A 16,277-nucleotide genomic window follows, 5' to 3' on the forward strand; every position below is an offset into this window, starting at 1 on the left:
GCAGGAGTGGAGAGGGGATGGGGTGAGATCACAAGCCCAGAGCTAACGACGAGTTATTTCCCCGTGGCATAGGTTAACCACACTTTATGCGGTAGGATCCTGGTAAAGGCTGATTGAAACCGATAGTCACACTATCAGCCCCAAGCCTGTCTCCAACTGGCCCCCGCTGTCTGTAGAGCTAGGAGCAAGCCTTGAATTTCAAGTCAGCAGGGTAGTTCGAGGTGACAGCCCCGGGAAGAACTCTGAGATGGTGGGGAAACGAAAGCAAAGAACCCCTCCCCTACCCCTGTCCACACCATATCCAGGCCCCTTCCTCGGGCTGCGTCTCGCTGAGGACTGGGCATTGCTCCTTGGGGTGGGGGATGGGCTGAGCGTGTTGGACAGGGCTAGGACAAGATGGTTCTAGTCACAGCCTTTCTCCACTGAGGCTCCCGTACCACAGTCCCCCAGGTCAGCCGTGACAAGTCCAAAGAACCCACTGCGCACTGCAGGAAGCCACAATCCAGTCACTCCAACACCTGGGAATGTGGCTGCGTGGGAGAGATGTCTTTAAGGATCAGCAATTCTCCTAACATGTCTATACATCTTAGTCCTACTGGAGAAAATGTAAAGTAGACAAGCTGGGAAGAGGACTCGGGCTGTTATTACCACTAATTCCCCAGGGGAAAGTTGTTTTCCCCCTACTCCCTGGACTAAACGCCCAAGTTCCAAACCGAACCAGTATCCTGCTTTCTTTTCCTTGATGACTGCTTCCCCTCAGAGGTTGGAGTGAGTCGTACAACTAGATTTGCTTCAGAGGGTGAAGGTGTCACATCTCCGTCCCACACCCTTCACACTCGAGTCTGTGAGTCTACTCTTACCCCAAAGAGGTCCCACTTCACCAGAAGTCCCTAACAACGTCTCGGTAGTAGTATACACCCGGCCTTCGCCAGCGATGAGAAACCCTCCCGCCCCCCCCAGTGTAATGCACACCCCTCCACCCTCGCACCTACTAACCCAGCTGGAGGCTCTACAGTGGGTACCTCTGAAGTCACCCTCCAGCTCCAGCGCAATTGCCCCAAGGGGGGCTCTGGGCCCTCTTAAGGACCCCCAGCATACACACATATCTTATCTCCACTCTTAAATCAAGGAAAGGATTGAGTAGCAGAGGGACACACATCTGTCGACATCTGGTGTATCTAGTACGCTGTTTGTTGCCACTGAGTGGGTCCGCAGACCAGGCACTTCCCCCTTTACCAGTGACGTCTCTGCAGCGCGCTATAAAAGGCCCTGAGACGCCCAGCAGAGACTCTGGCACCTCCAGAGCTGAGAAGGAGGGAGCGAGGGGGCAATCCACGCCTTAGCCTGAGGGACCGCAGGCGTCAGTGGCAGCAACTGCCGCGGTGCGACAGGACAAAATTAGGTGGCTCTTCTCCAGCTGGGGCACTGTGCTTCTGCCCCAACTGACTCCAGATCGCTAGCCCTTGGCTCAGAACTTTTGGAGGTGGCACCATGTCTGGTGTCTCTTGGGCTCCTGCAGCATCCCTTTTCCCCGCCAAAGAAAGCGGTTTGCAGAATTGCGGGACTCCGAGGTGCCTCCAAGAGCTGTGATTCGATTGAGTGACTGCTGGTGCCAATTTCTCTCCTAAAACCTAGAGAAGAAAGACAAACTCCCTGCGCTTGCAGAAACTTGAAGAGAAGAATATCGAAGCTTCCTGGGTCAGACCAAGTTTTCACATTCGGCAGTCTCTTAGTCCCTGCTAGGTCCGCCTTGCTCTAGTGAAAAGGATTGTGACGGGAGACACGAATCTCCTGTTGCTTAGAGCGGCACCTCAATTGTATAGGACTCCGCTCCTTAGGGACGTGCGTGCAGGGTTTAACCCCAGAAGAGCGATGGATAATATCCTGCCCAGTAATTCAGACCTTACCCTCTCCCTAAATGTCTCCTCCAACAGCTCGGAACCCAACCAGTTTGTCCAACCGGCCTGGCAGATAGTTCTCTGGGCAGCTGCCTACTCTGTTATTGTGGTGACCTCCGTGGTGGGCAATGTGGTGGTGATGTGGATCATCTTAGCTCACAAGAGGATGAGGACGGTGACCAACTACTTCCTGGTGAACTTGGCCTTCGCAGAAGCCTCTATGGCCGCTTTCAACACCGTAGTGAACTTCACCTATGCCATCCACAACGAGTGGTATTACGGACTGTTTTATTGCAAGTTTCACAACTTCTTCCCAATTGCTGCAGTCTTCGCCAGCATCTACTCCATGACCGCTGTCGCCTTCGATAGGTGAGCCTGACCTTTGAACGTTGGGGGTTTGAGGAGAAAAGGGGTGATAATGTATCATGGTGGGGGGTGGGATTTGCAGTGGGTGTGTATGGCGAACCTTCAGCAAAGTGTAGCGAAGGGTGGAAGGGCTGGGGAGGAATGTCATTCTTTAGCACATGAATGGCTTTCCTCTCAATTCTGTTATTTTCCTTTTCCCCCCTTTTCCCTCCTCACTGTCTCCTCTTACCTTTCTTCTTTCTCCTTCCTTTCTTCTCTCCCTCTCCAAATCTCTGCTTTTCCAGTTCATCTATATCCTCTTCTTTTTCGTTTCCTTTCTCTGGACCCTTTCTTTTCTCTTTTCCTTTTTTTTCCTCTGTGCCCTGTTCTGGGACATAGTATCTGGTGGCAAAAGCAATAGGTCTGAATTCAAAGGACTTGACTTAATTTCTTCGGTGTTACCAAATTTTAGGCTATAGCCAAGTCACCCCCTCTTCTCTCCTTCCCCACCCCCCCAGATTCTTCATGTGTAAGATGCAGTACATTGGACTGGATAGTGTCCAAGGCCCCTTCTAGCTCAAAATCATATGATTAATGAAATGCTTATATTCAAGGCCTGCTAGTGCCCCCAGGGTTGACAAATGTGATCACCTCAGGTTACAACACTCCAGAAAGTCTGCTTCTGCTTCTGTTGTTTTAGGTAACATCTTATTTAATCCCATTCTGTTCTTTACTTTCTCCATCTGGGAGGAGGAGGGGCAGGGAATAAGTTCTGTTTTCCCCTCACCTCTGTGACTATATTTAAAAAATGAGTGCATCATATTTGAATCCAAGATCTGAAAAGTAGCTAGAGAGATCATCCATTGTAGTCCATTCCCTGTAGGAGTCTTTCCTTAAACCACTTAAGGTTAAGAGATGAAAATTATTATTCCTAAGAGCTCTCTAAAGTTGGAGTTTTAATGTTCGCTCTCAGAAATCTCGTGGAGACTCCATTTTTTCATATGTAAAATGCAGATGATGGTAACAGCACCCCAAAGGGCTGGTGTGAAAATCAAAAGAGAAAATACCTGAAAAGCATTTTGGAAATGTTTTATATACATTGTATATACATTGATAGTACCCTTCTATAAACTGAAGTACTTAATAAGCATAACTAAATAATTATTTCAATCTGAAAGTCCTTTATGAATTCATAGAGAAAAGGCAATTACATAGAGAGTGGGAACTGGTTTAAAATTTCCAGTGTGATACTATTTGCTTGGGCAGCTAGGTGACGCAATGGATAGAATGACTGCCCTGGAGTCAGGAAGACTCATCTTCAGAGTTCAGATCTGACCTCAGACACTTATTAGATGTGTGATCCTGGACAAGTCACTTCACCCTGTTTATATCAGTTCCTCATCTGTAAGGGCAAACTACTCTAGTATCTTTGCCAAGAAAACCTTAAATAGGGTCATGAAGAGTCAGACACAACTGAAAAATGATTAAACAACAGCAACATTGTTTGATATTAGGCAAATCACTTTACCTTGCTTGGCCTCAGTTTCCACATCTGTAGAACGAGTGGTTTGGACTAAATGATATCTTATTAGATCTGCTATTCAAATTGTAAATTTCTTTTTTCTTCTAATATCTCTCTATCCTTTTCTCTAGATTTTTGTGGAGTTGGCAGCATCTTGGGGGGGCCAGGGTTGAAGGGCAAAGTAGTATCCATATGCATTTCTGAGGCAGGGATGTCTCAACAGTTTATAGTTTCAAAAACTGTTTGAAAAGAACAGGGCTGGTATGCAAACACTGTCCAGACAGGTCCTAGTGAGGATATCTCTGGGTGACATGATTGATACAGGACTTCTAAGAAATAGGAATCTTTTAAGAAGGAGAGATGTGTGTGTGTGTATGTGTGTGTGTGTGTGTGTGTGTGTGTGTGTGTGTGTGTGTGTGTGTAAAACACAGACAGACAGAGAGAGACAGGACAGAGAGGATTGAGACAGACATAGAGACAGAGAAAGAGATAGAGGCAGAGAGAGGTGGTCAGAAATAAGGAGACAGACACTTGAAGCAGACAGTCTGCACGCTTGCTTATGTGTCTGTCTGAAGGAGTACCTCTGTATGTACATTCTTGAGCACTTGTGTAAATTGTTCATCCAGAAGATTAAATTGCATTTGAAAGGGGACTCCAGAGGCGCTTGTTAGACTGCTTCCTCAAAGAAAAAAAAGATTAATTAATTTGAAGGGGGGCTGTGATGGGAGGGGGGAACAAAACAATCTATTTCATTTGCTTCCTACTACCCTATTTTATCCACACAGGGTTTCCTGTGTGGATTTGCATTTGCCTTGAGGCTTTCTGGGGGTATTTAAAACCACAAATAGCTTTTTTGAATGTGGGGCTTATGTCTTTCCCTTTATGTTCTACATATGCTCCTGAACACTGGTGTAGAAAATGAATTTTTGCCAAGCAAATTCCATTCTAAATATCCTAGGGAAATTGCCTATTTAGTGGAATGTGATCATAGAATTTAGAATTGGAGAGAACAAGTATTTATTAAACTCTTATTATGTGCCAGGCATTCCTTGTGTTAAGCGCTTTACAAATATTATCTCATTTGCTATTATGACCCCCATTTTACATTTAAGAAAACTGAGACAGTGATTTGCCCAGTGTCACATAGATAGTAAATATCTGAGGCTAGATTTGAACTAAGGTTTTCCTGACTCCAGGCCCAGTGCTCTAGCCACTGTGCCACCTAGCTACCTCTAGAAGGACCTTAGGTACCATCTAATTGAATCTTTCCCACTTGCATTTTGACACAGTAGGAAACTGAGTTCCAGAAAAGGGAAACGATTTTCCCAAGGTCATATAGATGTTAAGTATAAAACTGGGATTAAATCCAGGTCCCCTGACTCCAAATCTCATACTCTTTCCACACACAGCCCATGTTGATAAATCTTTGTCTCTATATCTGTCCCTTTCTGCCTTAAAGTTCATAAATTTGTTCCTCACAATAACCCTAGAATTGTAAATAGAGAAGGCATTATTATCTTCAAATTTTTGAAGGGGGAAACTGAGGTCCAGAAAGGTTACATGATTTAAGCAAGGTTCCATCTCTCCAGTGCCAGAACGATTCAAAGCCCTTGCTCTAACACCAGCATTCAGAAGTTTAAAGAATTTTCTTTTTGTAAAATGAGTAATTACCACCCCAATTCATCTTCTGTGTCAATCTGGATTTTATACATTAACATGTTAAAATATGCTTCCTATTATATGCATATATTTACATTTCTTTAAGGTGAAGCACATTGCCCTCTTGGGGATGCTCTTTTTACTTAAATCCAGATTTTTTTTAAAGAATGCAAAAATCTGTATTCCAAACACTGAATATGCTTTATTACTTAATGCTACCTCAGCATTCTATATTGTGCCTATTAGTTAATAGGTTTTTTGTCACCAAATTAGGAAAAGAAACTGTATGTTGCTGATTCTGGTCTTCATAACTTATCTATGCTTTGCTGAGAGTTCTGTCTCCTGTAAATGGAGATATGTCCATTGGATGGTGGAGCATGAGTGTTAAGTCATCAGTACCTTGGTTTAACTGGAGAGGGAGGGACAGGAGCTGTGAATGATTGATGCGCCCAATACCCCTTTCCCCCAGACTTTAAATGTAGCATTTTAGAAGGAAGAAAAAGTAAAAAGGTACAAATGGATGCACCAGGAAATCATGATCAGGACTTGATTCCTGGATTTCTTCTCTGTTCTTTATTTTTCATTGAGTGAAGCAACCATGATTATAGGGATCTGATACCCGTGTCTCTCCATCTGCCCCTTATTTTTTAATAGACAAGTTATAGAAAACCTCCTTAAATGGAGGAGGCTTCAATGTCTTATCAATCAAGCCATAGAATTGTAGATTATTATGGTTGGAGAGGAATTTTATTTTTGGAGGGGGAAAAGCAAGGCAATTGGGGTTAAGTGACGTGTCCAAAATCACACAGCTAGTAAGTGTCAAGTGTCTGAGGCCAGATTCCAGGGCCAGTGCTCTATCCACTACCCCACCTAACTGTTCCTGGAAGGGAATTTTAAAAGGCATCTAGTTTATCTCCTTTCGTTTTAAAGTAAAGGAAGCTGAGGCTAAGAGAAGACAGACAAGGGACGTGTCCAAGGTCATACAGACGCTAAAAGAACAGAGACTAGAACTCAGGCATTTGAACCGCCATTTCAAGGTTCTCTCTGCTATACCACTAGCAATCAATTGTTTTTTTAAGGCTAAAGGAATCCATGATGGATGATTTACAACTTTTCAATAAGAACATGTTTTGACTCTCATAGTAACTTGTATGACTGCAGACAAGTCACTTAACTTTTCTGTTTCTTTACCAGTAAAAGGGGGTGGGGGAGGGACATAGTACTTTCAGTATCTGTTTCACAGGGTGATCTGAAGGAAGTACATTGTTAACCTAGAAGCCCTATAGAAATCTGAACTATTATTATGATTTTTACATCTTCCATTTTTATGTGTGTGTGTGTGTGTGTGTTAGAGGGGAGTCTATTAAAGTTTTCTTGTTGATGGATTGGAGATGACCCTGAGTTACTTAAGGCTTTGCCAGTGGAGTACAGATTGGTAGGTTCTGAGTACAAGTCTAGTGATAGATTGTTTATCTCTCATTCAAAAACCAGCCCAAATAAGCCCCTAGAAGCTCATCACTAGCTGGTTGGCTAGCAAGTGATTGTTTATTTTTTTTAATTTGGGAATATGTGAAATACTTTTGGATATGGAATCAAAAAGTCTGGGTGTGAATCCCCACTCAGCTACTTTGCTGTATGATCCTGGGTTACTTCCTCTCTCTGGGTCTGTTAGCTCATCTATAAAATGAAGTGGGTAATCTCTAAGCTCCCTTTCAGCTCTGTCTCCTATGGAGCACATTATAAGGCTGAGTGATAGAATCATAGGTTCTAGTAGAGTTTAGTTCTAGTAGAATTTAAGTTAAAGCTGAGGAGATTCAATCTGCTCGATCTGTCTCAACTTCCTCTCCATTTTGAATTGTTAAGGATCAGGTTTTCCAGTTATTTCAAACTGCCATCTTTAAGAAGCAGTCCCTTCCCAGCCTAGAACATTGTGATTAAAATGTCAAAAGAAGAGTGATGGGGAAGCAACACACATCTGTCCTGAAACCAGTGTTAGCTCAGGAGGACCACATTTCTTTCTTCTGTTGATTTGGAAAAATAGCTTAGATTCCAAAGAAACTTGTTATAATTTTGTAAAAAAGCTTTATGTGCAGGACAGTGGAAATTTATGTACGGTGTTGATTTTTGCCAGAAGATACTCAAGCTGAGTAACCAACAGATAGGATTTGAAACCACTAGTGTATAATCTAGCAATATATTCCACTGAGCAGAGTGATGAGCTCAGAGTTTCTTGTTGATGTTCAGTCGTTTCAGTCATGTTTGATTTTTTTGATCCCATTTGGGGTTTTCTTAGCAAAAATACTGGAGTAGTTAGTCATTCCTTCTCCTGCCTATTTTACAAGTGACGAAACTGAGGCAAATGGGGTTGAGTGACTTACCCAGGGTCACACAACTAGTAAGTATCTGAGGCCAGATTTGAATTCAGGAAGATGAGTCTTCTTGACTTTAGGCACTGGCACTCGATCACTGTGCCACCTAGTTGCCACGAACTCAGGAGATCTCAGTTTAAGTCCTAATCTGTCATTTTGTTAAGGCATACACAAAGCCATGTTGCTTTTAGGTACTCAGTTTATCACTCTGTCAAAAAGTAGGCCTCCTTTCTTCCTGGAAAGATAAATGAGAAGAGGGAAGGGAGAGAACAAAGAGTGTCTACTATGTGCCAGGCATTGTGCTAAACACTTTACACATATTTCATTTGATCCTCACAACAACTCTGTAAGGTTATATGATCCATATTTTGCAGTTGAGGAAAGTGAGGCAGGCAGAGGTGAAGTGACTTAAATCATGTTGCTAGTAAGTATCTGAGGCCATTTTTCAATTGAAGTCTTCCTTACTCTGGACCCAGAGCTTTATCCATTAAGATGAGGGAGACTGAAAATATTTAAGGATTTTTTTTAATCTTTCAAGCCTTCTCTACATAACAGTTATATTGATAAACAAATAAATGAATCCTAAGTGGAAAGAGATCAGTTTCAATGGAAAGAAGTGGAGGGATCAATGATAGTTTGTGAGCTAACTTGTGCGATATTGAGTTCTCCATCACTGGAGGTCTTCAAGAAGAGGATGAATGACCTCTTTCTGGAGAATGTTGTAGAAGGGATTGGTCTTTCAGGTAAAGATTAGATTAGATGACCTTGAGGATCTCTCCCCTCTAACTCTGAGATTCTACCATTCCGATGAGGCTCCTGCATATGCCACAGTCTCTTTGCCCTTGACAAGCATGGGAGTGTGTTGCCTGTCTTAGACCTTTGGGGTCATCAGGTCCAACACTCTCAGTCTTAAAGAGAGGGAGCCTGGATGGGGGCAGAGCCAAGATGGAGGAGTAGAAAGACACACATACACATAGCTCCGAACCCACAACCCATAGAACATCTACAAAGAAGTAACTCACGGCAAATTCTGCACCCAGAGTCCACAGAACATTGGAGCGAGGGAGATTTCTGTTCCGGAGAGACCTGCAAACCTCTCGCAAAAGGTCCTTCGAGCCGCGGGCTGGGCGCCAGGACTGGGAGCTGAGTACAGCCCTGCCGCGGCCGCGGCACCGAGAGGAAAAGATCTGAGCGGGCTTCATGGATGGGATCTCCAGCGGCCACGAGGGTCCCTCCACCCACAGGTGATGGGGGTCAGTGAGAAGGTCTCTTTGGTGGGTCGAGAGAGGAGTGGGGTGCCCCCATAACTCAGGCCCCCTCAGGAGGCAACAACAGTGGAGGCGGGAGCAGACCGGGGCTCCCCAAGCAGGCAGGAGCCTGGATCCATTGTTGAAGGTCTCTGCATAAACCCCCTGAGGGAATTGAGCCTGTGAGGTGGCCCTGCCCCCACCCGGGCAGCTGAACTTAATCTCACACTGAATAGCAGCCCTGCCCCCACCAAAAGCCCTGAGGCGGGCAAGCAGCATTTGATTCTCAGACCCCAAGCTCGGGCTGGGAGGATCCGGAGGCGAGGTGGGTGTGAGGAGAATATTCAGAGTTCAAGTCACTGGCTGGGAAAATGCCCAGAAAAGGGAAAAAAACCAAGACTATTGAGGGTTACTTTCTTGGTGAGCAGGTTTCTCCTCCCCTCCCTTCTGATGAGGAAGAACAGTGCTCACCATCAGGGGAAGACACGGAAGTCAGTGCTTCTAAATCCCAGCCCACTCGATGGGATCAGTTCTGGGAAAAGGCCTTAAAGAGCCCAAACAATTTTCAAAATCATGATAGAGAGGTGGAGGAAAAACTGGGAAGAGTAATAAAAGACTTGCAAGCAAAGTTTGAACAATGCCAGGCCTAGAGGCCTGTGGGCTACCCGAGTCTTCTTACCTCACCTCCCGAGGTCTTCGGTTGGCCAAACCGGATGCTCATATGAGAGAAAGGATGTTCCAGAGTCGAACAAGGGTTGAGCTTTATTTCAGGGTCTAGTTACAAGTGCAGGGGATTCTTCCTTAGGAGGGATAGAAGAATCTCCCAAGGAGGCAAAGATCTTACAATAAGAGATTGGAAGTAGAAGTACAAGCGGGGAGAGAGGGGGAGGGGAGAGAAGGAGAAGAGGAAAAGCGGAGCCTTGTGTCCTCTTTGGCTCCTCACGTGCTAAGAGAGCTTTCAGGCTTCCCTGATCCTACTTAACTCTCCAGTCGCATAGTTTGCATCTGAATACCGTGCTGTTAGATAACAATAGTGTGCCCAGATCCGGGACAATCTCGAGGGCGGGGAGATCTCTCTCCCATCACGTTTCTCACGGGAAGAGGCAGAAATACACAAGATAGCTCGGTTCACCTCGATTCCCAGCCGTTTCCTGGGGGGGTCTCATGAGAGCTCTAAGATTTAGAAGTTCCCACCTTTACCCGCCCGAGACTGTCCACACGGAATTGAGCTTCCAACCCCAACAGAACAACAAATCAGCACCCTGCTAAAGGAGACCCAAAAAAATGCGGAAGAAAATAACACCCTGAAAAATAGGCTAACTCAATTGGCAAAGGAGGTTCAAGAAGCCAATGAGGAGAAGAATGCTTTAAAAAGCAGAATTAGCCAAATGGAAAAGGAGATTCAAAAGCTCACTGAAGAAAATAATTCTTTCAAAATTAGAATGGAACAGATGGAGGCTAATGACTTTATGAGAAACCAAGAAATCACAAAACAAAACCAAAAGAATGAAAAAATGGAAGATAATGTGAAATATCTCATTGGAAAAACAACTGACCTGGAGAATAAATCCAGGAGAGACAATTTAAAAATTATGGGCCTACCTGAAAGCCAGGATCAAAAAAAGAGCCTAGACATCATCTTCCATGAAATTATCAAGGAAAACTGCCCTGAGATTCTAGAACCAGAGGGCAAAATAAGTATTCAAGGAATCCACAGATCACTGCCTGTAAGAGATCCAAAAAGAGAAACTCCTAGGAACATTGTGGCCAAATTCCAGAGTTCCCAGATCAAGGAGAAAATATTGCAAGCAGCTAGAAAGAAACAATTCAAGTATTGTGGAAATACAATCAGGATAACACAAGATCTAGCAGCTTCCACATTAAGGGATCGAAGGGCATGGAATAGGATATTCCAAAAGTCAAAGGAACTAGGACTAAAACCAAGAATCACCTACCCAGCAAAACTGAATATAATACTTCAGGGGAAAAATTGTCTTTCAATGAAATAGAGGACTTTCAAGCATTCTTGATGAAAAGACCAGAGCTGAAAAGAAAATTTACTTTTAAACACAAGAATGAAGAGAAGCATGAAAAAGTAAATAGCAAAGAGAAGTCATAAGGGACTTTACAAAAGTTGAACTGTTTACATTCCTACATGGAAAGACAATATTTGTAACTCTTGAAACTATTCAGCATCTGGGTACAGGGTGGGATAACACACACACACATGCACATGCACTCGCACACACACATAGAGACAGAGTGCACAGAGTGAACTGAAGAGGAGGGGATCATATCTTAAAAAAAAAATGAAATCAAGCAGTGAGAGAGAAATATATTGGGAGGAGAAAGGGAGAAATGGAATGGGGCAAATTATCGCTCATAAAAGAGGCAAGCAAAAGACTTTTAGTGAAGGGAAAAAGAGGGGAGGTGAGAGAAAAACATGAAGTTTACTCTCATCACATTCCACTAAAGGAAGGAATAAAATGCACACTCATTTTGGTATGAAAACCTATCTTACAATACAGGAAAGTGGGGGATAAGGGGATAAGCAGGGTGGGGGGGATGATGGAAGGGAGGGCACGGGGAGGAGGGAGCAATTTGAGGTCAACACTCATGGGGAGGGTCAGGATCAAAAGAGAGAACAGAAGTAATGGGGGACAGGATAGGATGGAGGGAAATATAATTAGTTCTTACACAACACTACTATTGTGGAAGTCATTTGCAAAACTACACAGATCTGGCCTATATTGAATTGCTTGCCTTCCAAAGGGAAGGGGTGGGGAGGGAGGGAGGGCAGATTGGCAGACAGGGGCAATTAGAACGCTCAGTGTTTTGGGGTGGGGGAAGGGGACAAAAGGGGAGAAAATGTGGAACCCAAAATTTTGTGAAAATGAATGTTAAAAGTTAAATAAATTAATGAAAAAAAAAAAAGAGAGAGGGAGCCTGAAACTCAGTGACTTTCTTAAGGTCATACAGGCAGTAAGTAGTAGAGCAAGAATGGGAACTTACTCCCTCTAGATGAAAACCTAGTTGCCTTCCACTATATAGTGCATTTCACTTCTTGAGGGTAGGGAATGCTTTTCTTTTGACCTCTCTGTCCCTTGAGGAAGGGCTGTTTTCTGCTTTACCTCCATATCCCAGCACTTAGCACATGGCCTGGCACATAGTAGGTCCTTAACAAATGTTTATTGAGTTATTGATCCCCAGTGTCTAGCATTGTATTCCCTTCATTGTTCACAGTAGACATCTAATAAATTCTGACTGAATTGAATTGAATTGAACCACAGCTTTCCACATTTTTCCATTTATAAGCCACTAGCACATAATCGAGCTATTTCAAATGCCAGACAGCAAATGACCTTGCTCCCTGGCCACCTCATGGTTGTTTCTCTGAAGACCTATGGAAATGGACATTTGAGGTAGTCCTGGCTATGGCACATTTGCTTCCAAGCATGTTCACAAAGTGGAATGGGATTTAAGTAAGCCATTGGGTGCAGGAGTACAAATTTCATTTCTGAGTTCTTTTCCCGGATAGCAACTTCTTTCTGTGAATTTCTTTTTTTCTTCTTTTATTTTCTACTGACAAAATTGAAATGCAATAGCTACCAATTACAGCAAACTTCAAACCTGTTCTTCTCTGACATTCCATGGTCAGACTAAGTGGACATCTGTGACATGCAGTGTCTAAAAATATGCAAAAAACCCTTGTAAAGGGGTGAAAAAATAAGTTGCTAGGTAAGAAAAAAAATTATGGGACCTCTCTCCTAAAGAGAGGACAAATGGATGAATGAATACATGAATGAATGAACAAATAAATGACAAATGGGCATGTATTATTTACATATGGTGTCTATGAAGTAATTGACATGGTTTTTAGTTTTTAGTTTGTTTATTTTAACAAATAGACCAGAATTTATAGCTCCAAAAGGGCATTATCCTTTGGATATTGTAGATGTTTTTAACAATGTTTAACAATGTTACCAGTGCTTATATAATGTTTTTGAAACTCAGTCCTCTTTCAAAATCACCTTCAAAGTCAGACACCTCTTAACAATGGGTGTCCTCCACTATCCTCCTAGTGCAGGAAGTATGTAAGAAAAGCAAGATTCTCGGTTCAAAGTCTTATCCTGTTTCTGATGCAAAATGGTCACTTGGCTTGATCACTGTGACTCCACAAGTCAATATCCTAAAAAAGGGGAGACATGAGAGCCTTACTTTTGGAATTAGGGTACCTAGATTCCAAACTTACACTTGTCCCTAATTACCCATGTGACCTTAAACAAATAATCACTAATTTGCTCATCTTTATAATGGTATGGCTGGATTATGGAATTACTAAAGTCCTTTGTAGCTCTCCACTCCCATGATCCTGCTTCTCCTGGACACATAGTGTCACTTTTCTTCTCCACATCTAAACTCATGATTGCTGGTACCCTCTAATGATTTCTAGATGACAGATTTCTTTGCTATAGACATCAGCTCCCCTGAAGTGGAAAAATGAAGGTTTCTTGCCTATTTCATGTTCCTTGGTTTTCAAACCCTCTTTGTTTCCAAACAAGTCCTCTTCTGGTGTTTTAAAGGCACTCATGGGAAAAACATTCACTGAGGGAGGACATAGTAATAAATAAAGATTACAAATGCACAGTTCCTTACAGGAGAAATTAATTCTGGCTGTACCCATCAGCTACAGAGTACTTTGTTGTTCAGTTGTTTCAGTTATGACTAACTCCTTCCGACTCCATTTGAGGTTGTCTTGGCAAAGATAGTAGAGTGGTTTGCCATTTCTTTCTCCAGCTAATTTTACAGATGAGGAAAATAAGGCAAACAGGGTGAAGTGACTTGTCCAGGGTCACACAGCTATGAGGTGTCTGAGATCAGATTTGAACTCAGAAAGAGGAATGTTCCTCATTCCAAGACTAGTGCTCTATGCACTATGTCATTTCAGATGTTTACCACCTGTAGGAGTGTGAACAAGTCATTCAACTTCCCTGGGCTTCAGTTTCCAAGTATAAAAAATAAGGGGTTGTAGTAGATGGCCCAGCGTCCCTTCCTGCTGTATTTCTATAGCTTTATGATCCAATGATCCTTTCCTGCCAGTCTGGCTTCATCATATGGCTTCTTGTCCTGGGCTTTCTTCTCAGACTAGGGTTCTGCTGCAGTTGTGACACTGCACCCCCTGGTGGTCAATCTCTAGCTCTTTTCTCATTAACCAAGATGAGTTTACTAGACCAAAGATTTCCTTTTTTTTCTTCCACCTGGGCTCCCCTTCTATTGTCTCAGAATGCTTGGAAATGGCTGGTTCATCAGTTTCAAGGTTTACAATACCAGCAAAATAAAACAAAACAGCCTCACAGCAGCAACAACTAACCCACCCCAACCCTCCACGTTATAGACAGACAGTACACGATATCTCTGTGTCGCGCAGCCGTGCCTGCACAGTGGAGCAAGGAGGTACCATTGTGAACACCAAGCTACCATAAAAGAACATTGTGTTGGGTGGGGAAGTCATGTAAGACAAACGATCGTTTCATTGCTGTCTGCTGCCCCCACTTCATAGGGCATTATTCCTAACAAATTCATTAATTCTCTGGTTTTGAACCTACAACTCTAAGTTCCTTTTCAACCTCCCTACCTGGCCCTCTGGATTTCATATTCAAATGAACTCTAGACTGATTCAGCAAGGCCTCCAGTTTTATCTTTCTGATATAGACTTTAAATCATAACTCTTTTCTCTAGGGGTTCCTTTTCTGGCCCCAGATGATTTTTCTTATTCTCTCTTTTAGTTCTATCACCATTACAGGTTGCAGATTTGAAAATATCAGATTCCTAACTTACTTCATGCTCTTATCACACCATTGATTGGGTAAGATAAGGACCTACACACACACACACACACACACACACACACACACACACACACACACACACACACACACACCTTTTTCACCAAATTTGGCTCTAAGTGGCTTTTGGCATTTTCCACAAATCAAATCAGTGACCCTTCTTCTACCAATGCTCTACATAGGAATCCAGTTTCCTCATCTGTAAAATAAGAAGGCTAGCTAAATGACTTGTAAGGTCACTTCCAGTTCTAACATTCTATAATTCTTTCCCACAAATATATTCTTAAAGGTTGAAGATTTGATTCATTGAAAATATTCTTAAGGTAAATTCAAAAGAAAAGTTACTCTCTGAAAGACTTTTGAGCCATGGTGACATGATTGAAATAATAATAGTAACAACTAATATTTATTTACTGCTTTAAGATTTTCCAAAATACTTTAAGAATAATATCTCACTTGATCTTTGCAAGAATACTGAGAGGCAAATATTATTATTATCCCCATTTTACAGATTGAGAAATTGAGGCAGATAATAGTTGGACGACTTGCCCTGTGACTTGGGTTACATAGCACTAAATGTCTAGGGCTGGATTTGAATTCAGATTTTTCTAACTCCCATTTTAGGAAGGAAAAAAAGACCTTCTTTTCTCCTAGTCATAAGCTTTTGATTGGGAGAAGTCATACAATTTCACCAATCAGATACACTGCAAATTTATGCCATTTCCAATTGAATGTCCTATAGGCAATTTGAACTTTACATCCAAGACAGAATTCATTATCATCTATTTTACACTCTCTGTCTTTCCCAAACTTTCTTATTCATCTCAAACTAACCCTATCTTTTTAGTCCTCTAGGTTCATCCTTGATCTTTCCATTACCTTCATCCAGTCTTATCAATTCTACCCCAGGACAGCTAAGTGACACAATAAATACAGTGCAGGGCCTAGAGCCAGGAAGACTCATCTTATTGAGTTCAAATCTGGTCTCAGACACTTACTAACTATGTGACCCTGGGCAAGTCACTTAACCCTGTTTACCTCAGTTTCCTCATCTGTAAAATGAGCTGGAGAAGAAAATGGCAAACCACTCCATCCGTATTTTTGCCAAAAAAAAATGTAAATGGGGTCACAAAGAGTCAAACACTACTGAAACAAATGAACAACAATATCAGTTCTACCCCACAACATATCTTGCAACAGTCCCTGATGTCCATTCACGTGTGTATCATTCTAGTTCATGGCCTCACCAAATGTCATCTTGAATTCTGCAAAAATTTCATAATCAGACTTCTGACTCCTAGATTCTCCCCTCTCCAATCCACCCTACCCACTAATGCCAAAATAAACTTCCTAAAGCACAAATCTGACTGTATCCTCAGTTCAAGAATCTT

The 16,277-nt window shown here is 42.6% G+C and overlaps 1 protein-coding gene across 1 annotated transcript in view; it reads left to right on the forward strand.

Annotated features, from left to right (window-relative positions):
• Positions 1–1,170: 1,170 nt before the first annotated feature.
• Positions 1,171–16,277, forward strand: part of TACR1 (tachykinin receptor 1) — a 194,664-nt gene continuing 179,557 nt past the window's right edge. The window contains exon 1 of the mRNA XM_072635248.1: positions 1,171–2,267. Coding sequence (XP_072491349.1) covers positions 1,873–2,267 — 395 coding nt within the window. The 5' untranslated portion in view covers positions 1,171–1,872. The remainder of the gene's footprint in view (positions 2,268–16,277) is intronic.

This window comes from Notamacropus eugenii, chromosome 1 (assembly GCF_028372415.1).
Source record: "Notamacropus eugenii isolate mMacEug1 chromosome 1, mMacEug1.pri_v2, whole genome shotgun sequence".
Taxonomy (NCBI): Eukaryota; Metazoa; Chordata; class Mammalia; order Diprotodontia; family Macropodidae; genus Notamacropus; species Notamacropus eugenii.